Consider the following 23067-nt stretch of genomic DNA (forward strand, 5'->3'; position numbering starts at 1 on the left):
ATTTACCCTCCACTCTTTGGAATTTTTCTATACAACATGTTGTCCATATTATCAATAGATTGCCTAGTCCTCCATTGAAAAACTCAAGTCCATATCAGTTTCTTTATGGCTCATTACCTACTTTAGAGTCATTAAAGGTCTTTGGTTGTCTAGCTTATGCTAGCACCCTTGCTGTAGGGAGGGGTAAACTTGACCCAAGGGCTAGAAAATGTATGTTTCTAGGTTACAAAGATGGCACTAAGGGTTTTATCCTTTATGACTTGGTGTCTAATGAAATCCTCTTATCTAGGGATATTGTGTTCTATGAAGCTGTCTTCCCTTTGTCCATTTCTTCATCTAGTCCTCTAAACCATACACCTGAGTCTCCCTCTTCTGTCCCTCTAGTTATTGGTCACACTTTTCTTAAGTCAAACACAATCCCTACACCCGAGTTAAACACTTTTTCTGAGTCAAACACATCTTCTGAGTCTCAATCTCCCTCTACACCTGAGTCACACACAACTTCTTCTTCAAGTGTTCTTCCTCCTAGATAGTCCACTAGACAGAGAAGACCACCTTCTCATCTGCAAGATTATCATTGTACTCTTGCTCATACTATTGCTCATCCCACACATTCCTCACCCAAGGTCCTCTATCTCATGTCCTCTATTTTGAACTATTCTAGATGTTCATCTGATTATAAGAAGTTTTGTGTCATCATCTCTAGTGCACCTGATCCCACAACTTATAAGCAGACTAAATTGAGTCATTGGAGAGAAGCTATGGATGTTGTGTTATTAGCCTTGAGTCAAAACAACACTTGGTCTCTGGTTTCCCTTCCCCCTAAGAAGGTTCGTATAGGCTGCAAATGGATGTATAAAACCAAGGTTCATGCTGATGGGACTCTTGAGAGGCATAAGGCCAGGTTAGTTGCTAAGGGCTACACTCAATTGGAAGGTGTGGATTTCTTTGACACTTTCTCCCTGTGGTCAAAATCACCACATTCAGGACTGTTTTGGCTCTACATGCTATTAAGGGTTGGTTCTTAGAACAACTTGATGTGAACAATGCATTTCTCCATGGAGATTTGCATGAATAGGTATATATGTCACCTCATCTAGGCCTCTCACTTGACAATCCTCATCAAGTTTGCAAGCTCCACAAGTCCCTTTATGGTTTGAAATAAGGAATCAGAGAATGACACACCACTATTTCTGTTGCCTTGATCTCCTTGGGATATTCCCACTCACAAGCAGATCAAGCTCTTTTCACTAAGTCTGCTCCTACTTCCTTCACTGCCATCTTGGTGTATATGGATGATATGGTCTTAGTTGGAGATAACCTTGATGAGATCCAGTTAGTTAAGCAATTTCTTGACCATACTTTCAAGATCAAGGATCTAGGCTCTCTCAGTTTTTTTCTAGGTCTTAAGATTGCTAGAAGGAAGGATGGTATTCACTTAAACTAGAGAAAGTATGCCTTATCTCTTCTTGAGGACTCAGGTTCCTTGGCTACCAAACCTGCCAAGATTCCTTTTAATCCCTCACTTAAGTTGCGGCTTGAACAAGGTACTCCCTTCTCTGATGTTCTGTGTTACAGAAGGCTTGTAGGGATATTACTATATCTCACTATTTCTAGGCTTGACATAACATATGCAGTTCAACAGCTCATCCTCTTCCTGTGCAAGCCTATGGATGTGCATTATAAGGAAGCTCTTAGAGTACTCCACTTTGAAGTCTTCTCCTACTCAAGGGCTTTTCTTCTCTTCCACCTCTTCTCTTAAGCTTAATGGTTTTTCTGATTCAAATTGGGCCTGCTGTTTGGACACTAGGAAGTCCATCACTAGTTTCTGTATTTTCCTTGGCTCTTCTCTCATTTCATGGAAGTCCAAGAAACAAAACACTATCAACATGTCATCTTCTGAGGCTAAGTATAGGGATCTTGGTAGCTTGGCTTATGAGTTGCAGTGGCTCAACTATCTGTTAAATGATCTGCATATTCCATTATTGAATCCTGCCTCAGTTTATTGTGACAACAGGTCTGCCATTTACTTTGCACACAATCCTGTTTTTCATGAGAGATCCAAGTATATTGAGGTGGATTGTCATGTTATTCGTGAGAAGATTCAACATGGTCTCATTCACGTTCTTCCCATTGCTTCCTCTGATTAGTTGGCTGATGCATTCACCAAACCTTTGCCTCATGCCTCATTTCAGTCTTTTGTGTCCAAGTTGGGTTTGTGCTCTCTCCACCACCCAACTTGAGGGGGATGTTGGTTTATATGCTTGATTGATGTTGTTTCGTGTTATTTGGCGTCTGGTTCTACTATCCTTCTCATGGATTGGATTAGTTTACAATTATATTGATTATGTAGGCTTTGGTTCATTGGTTATAGCCTTTTCTACATTATTTTCCCTTTATAAAAATCTGTTAGGGGAGTTAGTTAACTAACTACTATAAATAGTAAGTTGTGAACTCTTGTATGATAACTCATTCATTTCAATGAAAATGTCTTCATACATTTTCAAATTTCTCTTCTCTATGGATTCTAAGAATTAAAGATGATGAAAATGAAGATATATTATATTATTGTAGTTTATAAATATGAATCCAAATTAGTTGATGTCATTCTCTTTACACAATGCTTTATGCAAAAAAAAAAATGATCCAATCATATAAAAATTTCAAAGGCAAAGAAAAAAAATTCTCCATCTCAAACTATCCAAACAAAAATAACATATTAAAGTGATTACCACCCACTCAAGCTTCTTCATTGTATTCTCCTTTTCCATGTGCTCTTTAGGATACCATGCATTTTGACCATGAACTCATAATCATATAGTAAAGAAAATAATATATACAAAACTATAAGAGTTTTTATATTATCGATATATTATTTGTCATTCATATTTTAATTATTATTGAATTTTAAGTATACAAATATAAACCGTGAATGGTGTAGTGTATTCATAAAGTGCAAAAAAATATTTACATTATCCTTACATAGATTTTATACTCTATAATAAATCAAAACTAGCATGATTTATCTACATTATCACTTTTTTGTTACATGTTCCATGGCAAAGCTTTCCATCGTTGGATTCTCATTTTGCAGCTGCATATGCAGTACTTTTATTTCCAATTTTTATATTCTTTTTCTAAAGCTAAGGGCCACAATGATAATGATAGCAATAATTTTAATTTTCAGCTTATGCCAACTTTATATAATAAATGCATGCAACTTTAATCGTATAAAGTAGCCTGGACACATCTAAGTACAAATTTTGCAATGCATAAAGAATCTATATGATAAGAAAGAAGACTTAGCATAAAAAAAGATTATAGATGCTTTATGTGAGGAATGCATTTGATCAATATCCATGTTAAAAGGAGAAAGGAAAATAGATTAAAGGCCAAAAATTGAATACCCAAAAGCATTAACTACTTCAGCTTTCAAAAGCTGCTTTTTCTTTTCTTTTTCCTATCTTTTTTATGTGTTGTGTGATGAACACACTATCTAGGTAACATATTCAAGCAAATAGAGCTACCAAATGTACATTTATTAGATAAGTTAAACGTTTGAAAGAGTGATATATATATATATATATATATCAACATATTAATCTAACAAAGTAAATATTAATTAATCAGCTTCATTTGTGAACTTTAATCAACTTATTATATAACTCCATCTTCTCAACCTAATTGGAGGTATGAGTTTTGTTACCATTTCTTTTTCTTCTAAGCATTATTAATACTTTATACTATAAACCTGCAAAGTATTTTGAAAGTTGTGTTAAACTAATGGATTATGATGTTATCAATCACTTCTCACTTGAATTACAATTAGTTTTCATCAAAGTTATTCATGAACATTGCATTATTGACCTTATTTATGCACATATATCCATGCAAGACATATTCTAAGAACATCAAAGTTAAGATACAAATTAATTGAAAGATAAATAAATCTAATTTGCATACAAAATATAATAAGTTCCATGCTTTACACTACTAGATTAGTAGCATAACTTCAAAGCAGAAAACAAAAAATCAAAACTTGAGAAGCATCAAGAATGAAGAAAAAAAGTCATGCATATTAAGCATATAACATAATTGCATACTACAAAATTACCATAAAATCTATCACTTCAAAGGATCAACAATTTTGATCATAAAACAACATAATCACCCTCTAAACAAACAAACTAAACTAAAAAAGTTCACACTCAAATTGGAATTAAAACTTCAAGCAGATACATTTCTGAGTGCAGAAAAGAAGAATAACTCTATATCAGGTGAAGCAAAAAACTTTCTTGATCTTTTTGCTGAGTATTTGGAAATAACCCTTCTTTTCTTTGGAGCTGGTGGACATGTTAAAACCTCTGGTATTCTAAACCTCTTAGCCTTTGGTGTAACACAACCACTTGAACAAACACCTTCCTCATTATCCTCTTCAACATTCTTAATACCAAGTTCTTTGGAATCAGAAGAAGTAGCATATTCAGAAGGCATTGACATTGATTTTTGTTGCTTTTTTTCTTCAAGTTTTTGCCATTTCATTTGAGTTCTTGTAGAAGCTGATGCTATCTCAAGTAGGTGAATCTTCAAATGGATTTTCACTAAGCACTTTAACACAACAATTAGTTGAAAAGCTGAGTTTGAATATGTAAAGGTAGACAAAGAAAAAGACCCTTTGGTTTCTGTTGAACTATCTCTATCATAATATAGTCATCAAATATATATAGCGAATAAGTTATAAATCATTGTATCTTATTTGAACGGTTAAGATTAAAAAAATGACACATGATTATCATGTGAGTATAACTACTAACTAACTTTTAATTCTACTCATCCCTATATGGTTGTAAGACTCAAATTTATCATTCTCAATCATTCCAAATATATATATATTCTAATTCTAAGCATCAAAGAATTTTTAAAAGCAAAAAACTATTTAAGAGATTGAAAAGTTTTTCTTCTGGCATAAAATATTAGATAAATCTTAAAAGATATAATATTATGGCAAACTACTACCACCATAGGAAATTAAATTTTATTCTAATTCTAAGGTTTACCAAATCATGATAACATATAGAAAAATAACTTGTGAGGCCCTTGGGCCAGCTTTTTTCCTCTATGAATCAGAACTTCACCTTTATGCACAAGGTTATTTTATTCTATATATTATATAACACAACTTGGTGACACTTTATTTTTAAGCTTTTCATTTTCCCTGAGAAAGTGTTGTAAGAAAAGTATAAATTGTTAACTTTTTTTGAAAAAACAAAAAGCGCCCACCGTGGGGCTCGAACCCACGACCACAAGGTTAAGAGCCTTGCGCTCTACCAACTGAGCCAGACGGGCAATTTGTTACTTTTAGTTTATGTTGTTCTTTATCTGAGATCTGGAGCTCCATCAACGTGCATCAAGGTCACAACGAGTTCATTCTAATAATAAGGATTCAAGTTATAAAGTTGTATTTAATATTTAAGTTATTTTATAAGAGAGAAAATGTATCTACTAATAGTATATGAGTTTTATATATTATCATTTAAGTACTTATCATTTATCTTTAATAATCATCAATTCTATAAAAAAATAATATAAATGATTAATAAATGATGTACCAAATGTACATAAATATTGCAATCATTTTGTAAAGAAATGAATGTGGAATTAAAAAATAGATATTTTGTTTCTCTACCAAAATTGAAGAAAAAAAAGTGACACGTTCTATTTTGTTCTCTTTGAATGCCAAACGGTAGCTTATATAATAAAATATGAGAAAAAGATGTATGTATTGATAGTGTATAAGTTTTATATATTATTATTATATAATCTATCATTGATATTTAATTATTGTTAACTTTTAAAATAAATATTTCAAATAAATGGTAGATCACAGCGCTAATTATACTTTCCCTTTTCTGTATGTAGCTAAAGTTGCACATACTATATTAAAATGTGAAAGAATAACACATCACTTTCCCACATAAGTGATCAGTGTATGTAAAATATCGTGTTATATATGTACAAAAAATAAAAATCTCGTGTTAAACAACAACCTTTCATAATAGTTTATAGAAATTAGTTTATGCTTTTTACAATGTTAATGCATCTTCTACTATTTATTTTTTTAATAATCGTTTACACTTTAAACAAAAGTTGTATACATAAATAATAGATGAACTCACGATATAAAAAAATATATCACACATATTTTAAAGTGAAATAGTTGTACCTAATCTTTTTGGTGTGTAGAAAATGTCAAGAATAGTTGGATGAGTAATTTAATCTTAGTATCATTAGAATTGGTATGCTCCTATCAACTGAAATTCTACATCAGCCTACTTTGTCTTTGAGTTGATAATAACCATTAACCAATATACACACATAACCAAAAAAACAAAAAAGACAATGCTCAAATTTATGCATGTGCTCACAAATGGAGTTTATCACAGTAACAAAACGTTAGTCTAGTGATGTAAGACCTTGTTAGATCATTATGATAACTAAAAAGTCAATAGTTCAATTCCTGGGAGCGACACTTATTGAGAGACCACCATACTCCCGAAAATGAGTAATTCCCTACCAAAAAATGAGGGATCCCCTTAGTAGTACAAAAAACGAAGAATAGACTATTTTTGGGTTGATATAAAAGGCAAGGCCCATAACTTATTTAACAAAAAAAGTAGTAAATTTGAAGGCCCAAATAGTTTTTGGGTTGATATGAAACGCAAGGCCCATAACTTATTTAACAATTTCTTCCATTGTAATAGAAGTTCATACCAGTTTCAGAATTGAATGGTGAAGACGAAAATGGAAGAAGTAGAAGTAGAAGAATCCATTGTTTCCGTTACACTCGCACGTTCCATAACTTCTCTTCTCACTGCAACTCCCAAAAAGCTAAACGACGCCGTTTCAACCCTCTCTTCTTCTTCTTCAAACTCACATCATCACACTCAATCTATTGAGCACTCACTATGGTTTCTCCACAAATATGTAAACGACGCTGCGCATAACAATCACTCCCTCCATCAATTCCTCGCTCCAATTATCCATAATGTATAAATTAATTACTCTATTGCATTCAATTTTATTGTTGTTGTTGGAATTAGGGTGTGACTTTATCTGAACTGAATATTATAGACGATGGAAAAATATACAAGAGATTCTGAAAACAATTTTATGAAAATAGGTTATGCACTTTCTATTGGACTTTTGTTAAGGTTATATTTCAGTAAAAGTAACTTAGGATTTGAGTTTGTCAACATGTAAGTTTATCACAAGTGATTTTCTTTTAATCTGGAACATTTAGTTTATGATAAAGCTGAATTTCAGATTTTAATTTTTAATATTGGGCTGTGCTTTTTAAGAGACATTTCGAAGAGGTTATTAGAGCTTTGGACAAATTATGAAAATAAGTTACTTTAAGTTTGTGAACTTACTATAACCTTTGTTTAGCTTATTTCAGTAAGCAACTTGATAAAATAACATTTTTAGCTTATTTTAGGGTGGTTTATTTAATTAGGGCTTAAACAAAATCCAAAATGCTGAAGTATAGAAAACACTTTTTTGTTTTGTGAAAAAGCTTAAACAAACTAGCTCTTACATTCCCATAATCGTGATCATAGCATTTTTTTGGTGTATTGTTGGCAGGCTTTGAAGTGCAAGGACTCTAAGCAGGGTGGGCAAGCAATGATTTTGTTGAATTGGCTCTTTCAAGATGAGCTTCTCTTTGAGCCAGTTGCTGAAGGTCTCATTTCCATTATCACCAGAAAGGATGACCAGTATTTGTTGTTTGGTTGGTGTGTCCTTGTTCGGAGTCTTGTCGAATACGAAAACTCCATTCATCAATCCACGTTCACTGGTAAATTTGCAATTTTCATTGTTTGAAATGTTGATATTATTATTGTTCCCTTCTCATAAAGTGCTTTTCATCATTTTTGTGTCTGTTCTTTGTAGTGAGTCTTTTATTAAAACAATGTTTTCTTAGATTTTTGTGTGAAAATGGCTTAAACACACATGGAAAAGTAGAAAACCTTTTTTTTAATGAAATAATGACTTGTGTATGACAGGAATAAAGGAGAGGCATGCTGATTTGTTGAAGGTGCTCTCCACCCGCCTTCCAGATTTGGCTGGCATTGTGAGTAAAGGAAGGTATTTTCGTGTTTGATGAATCTCTTTTGCATTTTAAAAATTAACGTTGATGCAAGTTAATGTTGTTTAGTGGCTTATTTCATCTATAAAAGCGTTGTACTTGTATGCTTAACAATCATCAGATCTATTGCCAAAACGACTTTTGCTTTGGTTCTACATTCCAGTAAATGATAAGAGCATAAATGTTTTTATTATCTTTTTATTACCTTTTTGTTTTTGCTACTTAATATTATTTTCTCTTGCTTTATAAATTGGAGCATTTAATCGAAATTCTACTGTACCTTTCACTCTTTTATTCCCCCAGCCCTTTCTTTTAATTTTTATTATTATATTCTACTGTATGATCACATGTAAGCCGCTGTCTCTGATGATTTCATTTTTTTGGCTACTCAGTCACGAACCTTTAAGATTGGGAGCTATGTTGTTGAATTTTAGGCAATGTAGCAGTTTGCTGTTAGGAGATAATAATCTGATGGCTAGAAAATTTGACTGATTAATATTGCAGTGTAGCAATAATCTCTAAATTGTTGATTGCTTTTCATTTTCATAAATCTGTTGCAAAATGTTATGTCTTTATTTTGTTCCAATAATGTTTAACTCAACATCTCTTAATCTTTACCCTTTTATGGGTTAGCATCTGTACAACTTTCTTTTTATCAATTCCTCAATTATTCCATCAATTTTTGGTTATCTGACCACTGGGTTTCCAGCACTTTGCTGGATGGTTTTGAGTTTCCATCGCGTCTTGCAGTGTCTGCCGCTGATTGTTTTTTGACCCTTTCTGGCGCATTAACAAAATTAGCCGAGGTTCAAGGTAAGAAGTTGAAATTAAACATCAAAGCGAAAGACCGGGCAATAACTTCTATACAAACTCCTACCGCTTACAAGAATGTGAAAGTGGATTCGAAATCTTTGTTGATTTCGATGATGGAAAGGAACTATATTCTGTGGCATCATTTAGATGAGCTTATTTGTTTGGTGCAAAGACTCCTTGCTGTAAGTTATATACCTTTAACTCTAATCTGAATCATTTATGTTCTAGTCTTCTAGTTAAATGTGCCATATATCCGTCTTATGAAATTATGATATTCAATTTGGAAAATTATATTGAACAAGTTAACATTAGAAAATGAAAGTACTATTAAATTATGCTGTCCGTTAATAAAACTTTTGGGTTAGGTGTTGAAACATTTTCCATCATTTTTAGTTCGGAAAAATAAAAGAAATCCCTTTCTGATTATAGGTTGATGATTTTTTGTAAGCCCTATAATTGCATACTTAATATCATATAGATCTGCATGTTGAATGAATGGACTGAAAATAGTAGTCACTGAGCTCTTTTTCCACATTCTTTACCACTACTGATATAAAACTACCCAGATTTATGTTGGCAATCATTCTGTTACTGCAAACACCATTCTTATTGATCTAGCAATTGAAACTGAATTAGGAATGTGGTAGGTTCAGGCGAATTTGTCAACTTTTGTCGCTAAAATTACTAACCTGAACACAAGAAATAAGAATGCAAATAACATGATTCAACCAGTAACCTTTGCCTGTTGCCTTCTTTTAAACTCTGCATTGAACTTATTCAGTTGATTGATCTTAATCTTACAATGCAGTGGAGCAAAAAAAGTCGTTTTTTACATGCCAAAGGTTTGGAACAAGTTCTTAAATGGCTAGTGGAGATAAAGGATCACTATGGGTCCTTTCAAAATGAGGCAGGTTCTGGAATCAATTCTTTTTTCTATGGTTCCTCATTTAATTTGTTCACACAGTATCAAATGAACCATAATGTTTTTCTTCATCTGCAACATTGAAAACAGATTTTAATGCTCTCAAGACTGGGGATCTACTACTCTCATCCTGCTGGAAGCATTATAGCATGCTATTACACTTGGAAGATCAGAAGTTTTCTCAGAATTACAAGGAACTGTTGAACCAGTATTTGTCTGGCATTGAGGTTATATGCACTAGAGCTTAGCTAAGTTGTTGTTTTAAAATAATTTGTGCAATTACCTTGTGTCCCAATTAATGTCAAATGGAGAGGTGTTTCTGTCTGATGCATGCCAAGGGGAGATAAATCAATCCCGACTAGTCTATCTTGTTTGCAAAGAGAATATATTTTGACTAGTAAATCTTGTTTGCAAAGAGAATATATTTTGACTTCATGTCATCGTATAAGGATATTTAGGATTTAATTTATTTACTGCATTTAGGGAAGGGAATTTTTTTGTAGATAATGTGTTTGGTTGTATTCCCTCAAGCTTGAAGGTTAGAATATATTTCCCCCACGAATCCATGATCAAATAGGTCAAGTTGAGGGTTGGATATGTTATTCTATTGTAAGTGATTTGTTGTGTAATCAATTAAAAGTTTAAGGCTTTATTTTACCCGAAAAAGAAGCTGAAGACTTTCAGCTGCTCCTTGTCGATTTATCATATTCATTATTTTTATTGTATCCTGTTTATTGTGGTGCACCTACATTTGCAGTATTATATGGACAACCATGCTGGTGGGCATGCTGATAGCAAGGACGGTGGGGAAACTAGAAAGTTTTTTGTGAATTGTTTGTGCTTGCTATTGGGACGTCTAGGCAGCAAGAGATTCGAAAGCACGATGTTAGAATTTGGGATGAATATCTCACGCATTCTAGTACCCCAGGTAGGTACCTCTACCCCAGGTTTTGAAGAGATATATTGTTGATATATTTTAAAAAAGACCATTGCGCAACTATAAATCCTACAAACGATTGTACTAAATCTATATCCCATCAAAATTTTGCATATACTTTCCCATGCATTAGGTTTAGTACTTAATCAATGTGGCTATAATTTTATCAAAGAAAATATGGATATCAACTTGCTACCATTTTGCGACAGCAAAAGGTTAGTTATTGTCTGTTCTGACATTGTATGATGGCAATGGTCTGGATGCAGTATAATGCCCTTGTTATTGAAAGAAAGATCAATGCTCAATTTTTAAGCAGTGTAACTGACAGCAGACAATATGTTCCAAACCCTTCTATAGTATAACTGACATTATCGGTTTCCCTATGACACTTTCAAAACATAGTCTACTGCTTTATTTTAAAAATTCCAGTACTACCTGCTGATATTATTTTAGTTTAGATATTTGCTTGATTCTTTCTGTAAATAAATCAGGAAACTTAGCATAAGATTGATCCCTACAACCGGGGGATTTGATGTTGTATTAAGTCTATATAATTCAAAGAAGCTAAGAGATGATTCTCAAGCATTTCTGGAAGCTCTCGAAATTCTACGCAACATTCAAAAACTTTAAATTCCTATAGCTGATAGAAGGTCCTTCTGGCATCATGATCTTGCTTTCGAGTTATTTTAGGTCATGTTAAGTTTGGTGGAATAATTTTAATGAAAATGGGAATAGCATAATCTCCCCATTAGATTCTCATATTAGAGTGACACTGGAACACTTTTTTATTTACCTGTCCCTGTTTTTCTGTAGCTTAATTGCACTGATGAAGATGTGATAGTTGGGATTGTTTCGATATTCAAGGCGATCATTTTGAAGCCAAATTACTCACAAGAAGACACACATACTGACACTAGCCAGGCGAATATTGTTGTGCCTTTTCTGCTGCACCTTCTGGATGAGCGGGATGGTACAGCTAGAGCTGTTGTTATGCTGATAGCAGAATATTGCTTAATGTAGCGTATCTATTCTTTCTCATATGATACTAGATAGGAAACTATTTAAGTTTGAAATTTTTCCTCTTAATTTGGAACTGATATCCTTCATGATCCAACAGGAGCAATGATAACAAATGTATTATTGAAGTTCTAAAGCGTCTAGCTTCTGCTAACATTTCACAGAGAAGAAATGCTATGGATGTTATATCAGAAGTCATTCATATATCATCAGAGTCACAAAAACCATTTCCCTTTTCTGCTTGGTATGGTTGCCCATATAGTTATACTGTAATTTTTAGTTGTTTATATAATTATTTGTTAACATGACTATTTAGGCAAGATGTAGCCAACAAATTGCTAGAACGGCTTGGAGATAAAGAAGCTGTGCTTCGCGAGCAGGCATCCAAATTGCTTCCAAGGATAGGTTAGTACTAATACTGAAAATATAAGGTGCATTTTTATTTCTTATGTATATGTTACTGTTGGAGATATGAAAACTATTATTGGGCTTTCTAGTAGTGGCTGAGTTTTTTAGCTTATAAATTGTTTCTTGACATGATGTTGGAGCCACATTATCCAAATGATAAAGAGTTTGATCCGCACCATGGTTGTTGTTTTAAAATTAAATTTCAAGCAAATGGTATTTGCAGGCCTGTGCTTTCTTTCACCCCTCAAGTCCAAAGTTCTTTCACATTAGGTAGTGTGTTGAAGACATATTTAAGTGCAATTTATGAGCTCCTGCCTAATATGTTAAGCTTTTAGGTTGTTTGCTTCTAGCCTTCTATGTATTTTCCTTTTTCACATCTCTTTCCTTAATTTCTTCGTCATTATTTGTTGTGATCCTTCTTCATACTCCTGTTTTCTTTGCAGTACACAGTTTACATTGACTGGCATATGTCTATTTAAGCATTTTTTTATATTAATCCTATAGCTCCATTGAAGTTTCCAGTTTCCAGTATGTCTTATTGTCTTGTCACAAAAACATGTATACATTACATGCATATATATGACACCTACTGCATAGAACTTTGCCTATAAAGTTGTGGTGGTCATTACGCAGTTGTATATTTGTCTTTTTTGGTACTTGTTTTCCTATTATGTATGGTGGCATGTTGTCATTGCTGGATTACTTGCTCGTGCAGATCCTTCATTGTACTTGCCTGCATTGATCACTCTTGTTTACTCTCCGGATGAGTGCCAATCACCAGCTAGTGATGCCATCGCTGGAGTCCTCAAGCAACACAACCAGAGAACTGAAGTCATATTCTTGCTGCTTGACTGTCTTAGGTATGTTCTCTTTTCTTGCCTCCTTCCACTGGGCTTTTAAATTTGCCAAGAACCAAAAACTTATGTTTCTAGAGCTGGAGTATGTGAACATATCACAGCTTCACTAAAAGTTGTCTCCTTATTCTTGCAGCAATATTAGCCAAAGCCTAGATCTTCCTCAGTTCACTGGAGATAAAGGTATCATACTCTTCACACACTTTTGACATCACAAATTTATGGACTTTGCATGAGCTGGTTTCATTTCTCAGGGTTGGAATTTATTGACACCTATTTAAAATGTGATTAGTTTTATACCGTATAATAACTATGTGTTCAGGCATTTCTTACAAAAGCATTCATTGATTGGATGCCATTGACTTGTAGATCATTTGTTTGTAAAATTTCATATTAAATTCAAATAACCTAAGGCTAAAGTTCATCTAAGGCTTTTAACTGAAGAAAGTATAGGAGTTTGTTGTGGAAAAATCTGCGTTTTTCAATTGAAATTGTGAAATGTCAGAACACTATTTGTTATTGAGAAGTCAGTTTTATGAAAATCACATTCTTTTCCTTGTTTACAACTGTGACTATAATGTTCAGCTATAAGGTAATCTCAGTCTCTTAGTTATGCACTTCAGTTTTCTATGCTTCTTGTTGGTTAAAAATTCTGCAACCATTTTGTTCTCATGCTTTTTCTTTGGTGCCAGGATCAAAGTTGGACACTGACCGAGTACTTAAACTGGTTCCCGAGTGGTCTAAAAGTGTAAGATTGATTATGCAATTATGAATACGTCTATGTCGTGACTTTGACCTTTTTTATTGTGACTCTGTAACCAGATTAAGAAATAGTTGATTGATATATTTATTAGGGAAAAAAGGTAAATTGGATGGCTTGGTTAAGGAAAATCCTAGACTGCCATAAGCCCATAACTTCATAGTGGTCATAAACAATATATTCTCTTATCATTTTAAGACTCTTAAAACAGTGTTGTGTTACCAGAGTCTTTTAATCTTCTCAAAAACCAAATCATCCGAAAAGCTTAAGCAGTGCACACCTAAGGAGTGTTGTTTATCTCTAATCTGCCCCCTCACTTTAAGGCCCTTCACACTAAAACCATAGATGATGATATAGCACCAGGCCACATAACTTATCTAAATTTCAACTTGATTATGAGGAGTTGGGGTGACTACAATTGAAACTTCGATGTGGATAAAATTTCCCTTGATCCATGTGAAGAATGAAATCATTCCAAAGGTTAAGCTGTTGAACAAGACTAATAATATTATAGTGTATACAACAAACCTCTATCCTCTAAGAGTTGAGGTTTGACACCCATTTTTTGTTTGAAGTTATTTTTTGATATATCTATTCCTCCCAGTATAAGTGACCCATGGCTTGATCACGTGCATTACATTTTGTCTATGTTATGTTGGTTTTCTGTCGTGAATGATGTTTGCACTTCTTGCATAAATGATAGTTATTTTATGTCTTGCTTTTGTAGTTTTTTTATTAACTTTTTATAAAATGGTTCCAATAAGTGTACCTGGGGATACATGTCATTTAGATTAGTAAAAATATTCTAATCTGTTAATTCAAATGTATAACAGGTTGAAGATTGGAACTCTTTAATTGGACCACTGGTTGACAAGTTGTTTGCAGATCCATCAAATGCAACCATTGTCAAATTCTTGAGTTGTATAAGTGAAAACCTGGCAAATGTTGCTGATCTTGTCTTGCATCATGTTCTGTTGCATGCTAGAGAACAGACGGAGTGAGTTATGCATTACATTTGTCTTTACATTGAAGTGCTTCTAAACTACTTGTTTAGAGATCAAACAATATCGCTATTATATGTTCCCCTAGTCTATAATTGTGAGTATGAAGGTTTTAACTAAACCACCAAGGATTTCTGTTTGTGTCGTATCTGAGATGCATTGATTGGACATTATAATTTGGTTTCAATTGTGCTCACTTTATGGAGCCAAAGAAAGTGGGGGACATTTATGTTGGTTTGGTGGTGTTATGAATGATTCAAGCTCAAGGGGTCTCTAAAATGTGTCTGGGCTTATTGGCTAAAGTGGTGGAGGCATTAGAAGCAAAGTAACAAAGTACTGATTGTGTGAAAGTTGTGGATTTATCTGAATGTGTGTTTTGTCTGTCAGCGTAATGGACTAATGGTTCCGTGAGAGATTTATGATGGCTCTATCTGTTTTTCTTGTGCCTTAAATGTTTTCTGAATATATCTCACTCATAAATTTACAGCCTTTGCATTTGGATTATTACAAATATAATTTATTGTCCATATTTCTTGTCATCACATTGAACATGTCTACATAAATTTCTCAAAACTGGACTTAATGTGGTGGTGCACCTGGTGGCAGTTTCTTGCCTCTAACACATTGTCAATTCTGTAGCAGGATTGGTGAAAGTTTCTTATCAAGATGGGAGAGCAGATCCTATACCAGTGATGAGTTTGAAGAAATGCAGCGGTCTATGTTTGAGCATCTTTGCCCCTTACTCATAATTAAGATGCTTCCCTTGAAAACTTTCAACAACCTCAATTCATCAATTATGTATGGGCATCTCACGCAAAATATTGGTATATATTCATGCCCTGTGTATTTCTTTCTATTTTAATGATCGTCTTGATGGCTATTTGTTGATTTTGTTCTACCATCACATATGTATTGATGGTATTCTGCAAGTGCAAGATCCATCGGAGTTCTTTAACCTTCCAAAATTTGGATAGAGATTATTGGAATTATTTTTTTATTGAAATGAAATTACTGGACTTATAGGTTTTCAATTATACAAATCCATGGCTCTGGATTTCAATCCTGTGAATCAATGCCCGGTTCTTGAGTTTAATAAAGCCATCATAATACAATAATCCCAGGTTGTTACAGATTTAATTATGACATTCTTGTGCCTTGATTTAACAGCTTAAGCTTTGGGGAGATGGTTCATGACATAATATTAGAGCCTCTATGACCTAGTGGTCTAGAGTTCGACTCTTGCTGCCCTCATTCTCTTATGTAAAACTTGAATTTTATCACATATTAAAGGAGGGTGTATGCATTATTCACTATTCAAAGCCAAAGGGCTTTTGTGCTAGGAGTCATATTAGAGATATAATAAAATTATTTGTGTGCCTTCACCTAATAGCCTAATCTTTTCGAAATATGTTTCATGACAGTACATAAACTACTACATGTCTATCAGACTAGAGTTTGTGTTTTCCCCCTGTTAATCGATCACAACTTTCTTGTGACTTCATTACAATATATATTCTTGTTTGTTACATTCAGGCAGCGGGAACACTAACATTGGTTGTGAGTCGATTGCTGCTCTCCTTTTAAGCAGGTATTGGTCCTTGAGCAGTGGGCATAGCTTCTATCTCTCTCCAATAAACAATACAGGAGCCTGATGCATATTTGATGCCATTCATTTTTTCAGGGCATTTTATGAGTTTGAATTTGAAGATGTTCGGAAACTTTCTGCTGAGCTGTGTGGACGCATTCATCCACAAGTAATGAGAAATAGTCTTATTTACATTTCAGTTTTATAGTTTTTTGGCATTGCTTTTACAAAGCTTGCTTGGAAACTTTTAGAAGCAATTCCTCAATCCTCAGTTAGATTTTTTTCCCACAGAGCTCTCAGTTCTGCCAGTTTTGGATAATTGGTTGTTATTATTATTACTGTGTAAAATATACAATGCTTAGGTTACACTCATACAGTCATACCTCTTTATGACAGATATGCCATCTAAATAACATCATATTCTGGGCTTCTGGCACCTCAATCAACCTTTTTTACTTTGTTATCTTGGCAGTTTTCAGGGACTACTTTAAACTTTCCACGCTGTTTGATTTTTTAGGTTTTATTCCCAGTTCTTTGCTCCGTGTTAGAGCAAGCTGTTGATTCTAAGAATATACTGAAGATCAAGACGTGTTTATTTTCAATCTGCACATCGCTTGTGGTAATTACTTGCCAATATTTATATTGTTATCTCCTGCTATTTAGAAGTATGTGTCAGTTTCTACTATTAATTGTTCCAATTTAGCTTGCACTAATTTGGTTTCTTTGGATACATAGGTTAGAGGCCAGGAGTCTCTTTATCATCCTTCAATGCTTGCAATTAGAAGGATGATTGAATTGGTTCTATTATGGCCTTGTCTAAATTCTGATTCAGGTTTGAAACTATTTAGTTTCTTATTTTTCTTTCAATTCTATTCATTTTAAAACAAATTTTGACAGGCGTAACTTTTTCTTGCAGTTTCTAAAGCACAACATGGATGCATTGACTGTCTAGCATTGATGATATGTGCTGAACAACAAGCTGGGGAATTAATCACAGACTCCATACCAAAAAGAACTAGTGTTGTTGGGAAGAAAGGTAGTATTATGTGCATGTTATCCTGAATGAATAAATATAAAGAAGAAAATGTTATTGGGTAAATATGAATGTGATTTCTTCATCTCAAATGTCTTGAGTCTGCTGTTGCAGGGAATTCTGTTATCACCTATGTGATCAAGCGGTTCGTTAATGACAAGGAAATTACTTCTGCTCCTGAGTTGGGTGATGAAAGCTGTGAATTTGTGGGTGCAGTTCCTCTCTCTTTTCGTCTGTGCCTGGGTAATGCTCTCATCAGTGCTTGCCAGAAGATCTCAGAATCCTGCAAGAAGCAATTTGCGGCACAAGTTATTCCTTTTCTCCTTAATTCTCTTGAGGTACCATTGCATATTTTGTTCACGTTTACCTGATAGTATGAGTTCAATGGAGTTGTAGTACTTGAAACTTTACCATCGGTCTTTCTGGTTTCTGAAACTAGTATTATGTCAACAGTTTGAAAAGAAGTCAGAAATTAGAGCTGCATGCATCCAGGTCTTATTTTCAGCTGTCTACCATCTAAGATCTGCAATTCTTCCTTATGCATCTGACCTTCTCAAAGTTTCATTAAAAGCACTGAGAAAGGATTCGGAGAAGGTATCTTAACTCTTTCACATTAATAATACCATGTATGTGATTTTATAGAGGGATAAACAAATTGACAAAAGTCTCTTGTAAATGTTTATTTACTTGCTGCTAGATATAACAATGGGTCAATGTATCAAATGTACCAATGATGCATACGTAACTCGTGGTTTGAAGCTGATTACCATGTTATTCAATACGATTTTCACCAACTTTTTTTGGTGCAATAACATTTATCTGAACACATATTACTTGGTCACCCCTCTTTTCCTTCTGTGTTTTCGGTCATTATAAGTTATAATCTGAGATTGATATTAGGGTTCATAGGCAAATCGTGTGACACTTCTAATTTCATTAGACTGCCATATCCTTGTTGGATAGGCATAACCAATGGTGCATTAGATACCACTCAGAACTTTCTGCTAGTCCTACATATATTGTGCTAATTGCAACTTGCAATTAAATTCATAGAAAATATAAAGAATGTAGCCTGAAAATCTTTTCTTGAAAAAAAAGTAGGCTTCTAGCTTACCTAGAAAATTGGTATTGATATTCAAATAGCTTGAGGTCTGTATTTTTCAGTAGTCCTTTTCAACATAAATTATACATTCTAATATTGTATTGGTAGAAAACAAATATTGAAGCCTGTATGGTTTTGTATAAAGTGTCTCCATATTATTGAAGTGCCATATTATAAGATTGGTGTATGATTAATGTTAAGCAGGAAAGGATGGCAGGGGCGAAGTTAATAGCATCTCTTATGGCTAGTGATGATGTGATAGTGGCAAACATATCAGGTGGACTATTAAAAGCAAGGTCTGTACTCTCACCCATTTCTTCATCAGATCCTTCACCACAGTTGCAGCAGATATGCACCAAGTTGCTAGCATGCATTTCTTTATGAATTTTGTCAAAATTTGAAGAGTCATTACTTGTAAATATAACCATGATCAAGCTTTTGATACCAGATTATTGTAAAATTCAAGAATTTACATGTCCACATCATGATACATCAATTGCTTGGTTACTTTAATATTGTGATCTTGTAACTCTTTGTGCTATCATGTATGGGAAATAGATTGAAGTGAACATTCCTCATTTCTTGAAGAAAAGTAAATTTATACTTAACTGCTTTGGAAAAATAGTATTCACTTTTACTTTTTATTTTTTACAAGAAAACAAGGTAGTAAAAAGAGATACTTTAATTATTCAATTCCTAGGAAAAATAGTACTCACTTTTACTTTAGAAAAAAGAAGGAAAATATCATTTATTGCAATGAAAAAATATTTACATCTATTCCACTTTCTCACACAATTCATTAGCTAATTAGCTAAATTGTGAAAAGTCTCCCTTAAGAAGATTCTTTCTAATTAACTTAATTTACTCAATTTATGTACACTAAGTAAATGTAGATTAATTAAATAAGAAATTTTGATTCTTTTATTTTAAATAAAATAATTATTCATGGTAGTAACTCATAAGTTCTCTACAAAAAAATAGTATAAATTAAGTTTAGTTAATAAATACGTGTAACTATTAGTATAAGGAAAAATTAGTTTACACAATTTGTTTAGGGAAAAGATTATGACAATAATAGAAGTTTGTTCCCTATATATCACAAATTTGTCCTCTATATTTTCACTTCAACAAACCAACCATGTTGTAACACAAATAAATAAATGTGTCATTATGGTAAAGTAAGAAACTTTTCCACACCCATCACACCCCTAATGAATAGCTACCCTTTGTCTTCATTTTCCCACAATACAAGGTCCTATGAAGAGGACACCCTATTCACAATCACATCATACCTTATTCTCTTCATAGATTTCATCAATTAGCAATAATATAAATCTCATCAATACATAGAAAAAAAGAGGAACAAAAAAATGTTGCAACTTGTGTTTGCTATAGCCTTTTCTGCTGTTCCTCTCACCTTGTACATTCCTCCAATCAGAAGCTTCAACCTCTTTGTTCATACCATTCAACACTTCCTTAGAGACTCCAATCTCTTATCTCTTCATGCATATACACCTATTACACTTGCTTTCTCTAGGATCTTCAATTCCATCATTCATGTAACATGGTAGAGTTATATCTTCTCACTTTTCCTTTTATTTATGTATTTTGGTCATGTAAATTTGTATGGGTTATGATATTTGACTTTTTTTTGTTTTTGAATCCCAAAAAAGTTAGACTTTTGAGATGGGATTATATTGTACAAGGATGTGTAATTACATGTTAATAACCAGTGTTGGTGAATAAATATAGTCCTCACATGTCAAATCTTGGTTTTTTGTTTTGGTTAATGTTGTCTGCAATCTTTGTCTTTTAGATTGTAGCCATTTGTGGTCAGTGCAATAATCATTTACATCTCATCCAATAAAATTTTATAAATTAATAATGAATTACTCATTTTTAGGGAACAATTATAATATATGAGGATCCAGATTTTTTGATGGATTTATATTTTTATAAGTGTTCTTTTAAGTCATAAGGATTTGGGTAGATCTTACAAAGATTCCGAGATTAAACTCAATTTAACTTCTTTTATGAAACAAAACATTTCATTTGTCATTGATGGCTGTTTATTGTCATGTATTATTATTATTGATTGATGATATAAAACTTTATAGATTGAGAAATGCAATAAAAATAAACTCCTTTTTTTCACTGTGTTCTACCCTATTTCACCTAGTATATTACTAGTAAATACTAGTTAGAATTTATTTATTTGTTTCCGGTGAGTAGTATTGTTAATTAATATTCTGGTTTTGATTTGTGTTGTGGTAGGGAAGTTTGTTATGTCATAGTAATAATCTTATCTAAATCATATCTTAGTTTAATAATTTCACCATCATTCAATTCTAAATAATAGATGACTTTAAGCTGATTCAATTTACTATTTCATAATCGTTGATTTAATGTGTAAGGCTCTATTAGATCTCTAGGATAATCAAAAGGTCAATGTTCAACTCATGTGAGCGACACTTATTGGGAGAGGCAATTACTTACTCCGAAAATAATTAGTTTCTTACCATAAAGTGAAGGATACTCGTAGTAGTACAAAAAATATATTACTATTTCAGAAATTGGGGAAAAACCTTAGAATTGTATCACAATTCACAAATATGAAATTCCTTATTACCCTTGCTAGAACAAAAAAGCTTTATGGTGGGCAAGGAGAAGAAGTGGTATTTACTTTGTACAATTTATGAAAGTGAATCATGCCATCTTCCTAGGTATTCCTTTTCTTTAACTATAATAAAGGAGATATTTAGAAGTTTATGGTTGATTTCATTTTCATGAAAGCAACACTTTCCATAATATTTATATTGAAATGTGGTGTTATGTAATTATGTCCATATAATTAATGGGGAAGAAATAAAGTTGTCAACTTTAATTTCAGCATGAAAAGTGGCAAATTCAATGTATACTTGTTAGGAAGCTGTTTGTAATGGCAATATATTAATAGTCAAACCTAGAAACCTCCTTAAAGTAAATGGCTAACATCATGTGCCTCACTTTTTCTAATACCAAGTTTGTGGATAAGGGAGCAAATCTTCTATAAAAAAAATGTGTATTATAATCTTTCATTTTTATTGATAAAAAATATAAGTTAATATATATTTAATTTATGTTTTAATCTTCCATTAAGAATATGTTGTGTTAAGAAGTATTTGGTTGGTAAAAAGATGATGTTTTCTTACATATACACCTTATTTAATATTAAATGTGTGTAATTTAAGAATGTCGTGTCTCTCTTAGATGCACCAAAATTTGAAGATTGTTTTATACAGTACTTCATGAAGTGTCACACAAGATAATGTTATATAATAAATATGAACAATATGTGGGAGAATAAGACATATTTGTTTTTAAAAGGAAACCAGAAAATGCATAACATGGTGAAGTGGTAGTTACTTAATAAGGAAATTATTAAAAATATTTGTATTAAGGGATTAGCAAAGTTATGAAACAAATATAAAGATTAAAGACCTTGTATGAATGTCTACAGATAATGGTGATGAGTTGTGGGATAGAAGGAAGATCTTTTGTCCTAAAACTTTCTATCCTCGTGTTATTTTATATTATTTTATTTTTAAATATATAATAATTTTTCATTAAATTGGTACATAATGGGACATAAAATGTAGGATAGTTGGATATAGAATATTGAAAGTACATATAAACATTACCTTATAGTATTGTGTTAATAACAAACATTGTTTATCCATTGATGCTAATGAAATTTATACATAGTAGTGCGTATAAGATTTGAAGGTGGTGATAAATCTCTCCAAATAAGTTTCTACCTAAGAATACTCTAAATCAAGGGTTTTCAAGGCTTGTGTTTTCTCACTAACTTATTGTAACAAGTTAAAAACAAAAGGTTTGGATTTTAAAAAGTTATTTCAGCTTGACTTTATTGTCTAATATACTTTAAATCATTTCAATCCTATTGATGTCTCGTTTTTTTGTTGTTGAATATCATAAACCAACAATTTGTGGTAGTTTGATAAAATGGGAAGAAGAAGATTCAATTCAACAATTTGTACATGAAATATTCATCCAATTAGTGTCTTATAAGTAAAAAAACTATATATATAACAATGAAATAGAAGCATGTTGAAAAATTAAATAATATAATTATCAATCATTCTTAAAAAAGGTATGTAATTGTTATATTTTAATAAGGTTGACACAAACAACTTATATCAACACTTAATAGGCCAAAATATAGACATAGAGCTTTCTTAGTAATAATAAAACTTAAAAATAACGAACTTTTATTCATTATTAATAATTTTTATTAAATACTTTTATACTTCACTATCAAATAAATTACACATATAACAAACTAACAAAATTAATTTAATTTGCTTAAATAAATTTGGAGGACTTAACAATTCTTACAAAGTTGGTATATAAAAATATAAATCTATCTATATGTCATATATATTATATCATTTTGTATTAATTTAATATAACTACAGACACTTTTCCTTTA

At 32.5% G+C, this 23067-nt stretch overlaps 2 protein-coding genes and 1 non-coding gene across 4 annotated transcripts; 2 read left to right on the plus strand and 1 right to left on the minus strand.

Moving 5' to 3' along the window:
* LOC109333910 (uncharacterized mitochondrial protein AtMg00810-like) lies at positions 1674-2150 on the plus strand. Its single transcript, XM_019569492.1, has one exon. It carries the CDS (start codon positions 1674-1676, stop codon positions 2148-2150), a length of 477 nt encoding a protein of 158 aa, XP_019425037.1.
* Positions 5274-5346, minus strand: TRNAK-CUU. The gene has a single exon. It is a non-coding gene; the product is annotated as a tRNA-Lys (tRNA).
* Positions 6753-19152, plus strand: LOC109334506. Of its 2 annotated transcripts, none has more exons than XM_019570323.1 (23): positions 6753-7047; positions 7642-7852; positions 8061-8142; positions 8853-9138; positions 9765-9867; positions 9969-10105; positions 10636-10806; positions 11629-11831; positions 11933-12076; positions 12149-12237; positions 12956-13100; positions 13231-13277; positions 13787-13842; positions 14688-14851; positions 15495-15679; positions 16389-16443; positions 16537-16609; positions 16958-17059; positions 17176-17272; positions 17357-17476; positions 17588-17811; positions 17927-18067; positions 18780-19152. In XM_019570323.1, the coding sequence occupies exons 1-23, from the start codon at positions 6787-6789 to the stop codon at positions 18957-18959; spliced, it is 3276 nt and encodes a 1091-aa protein (XP_019425868.1). In that variant the 5' UTR covers positions 6753-6786; the 3' UTR covers positions 18960-19152. The 2 variants fall into 2 exon arrangements, with proteins under 2 accessions (XP_019425868.1, XP_019425869.1); XM_019570324.1 differs by having other exon boundaries at positions 6754-7047; positions 15498-15679.

The sequence above is a fragment of the Lupinus angustifolius genome, chromosome LG19 (assembly GCF_001865875.1).
Source record: "Lupinus angustifolius cultivar Tanjil chromosome LG19, LupAngTanjil_v1.0, whole genome shotgun sequence".
NCBI lineage: Eukaryota > Viridiplantae > Streptophyta > Magnoliopsida > Fabales > Fabaceae > Lupinus > Lupinus angustifolius.

Coding starts and splice junctions, on each gene's coding strand:
- LOC109333910 (XM_019569492.1), top strand. CDS start 1,674: ATGTGCATTATAAGGAAGCTCTTAGAGTACTCCACTTTGAAGTCTTCT.
- LOC109334506 (XM_019570323.1), top strand. CDS start 6,787: ATGGTGAAGACGAAAATGGAAGAAGTAGAAGTAGAAGAATCCATTGTT. Junction 7,048..7,641: donor TCGCTCCAATTATCCATAAT/GTATAAATTAAT, acceptor TATTGTTGGCAG/GCTTTGAAGTGCAAGGACTC. Junction 13,101..13,230: donor TTGCTGCTTGACTGTCTTAG/GTATGTTCTCTT, acceptor TTATTCTTGCAG/CAATATTAGCCAAAGCCTAG.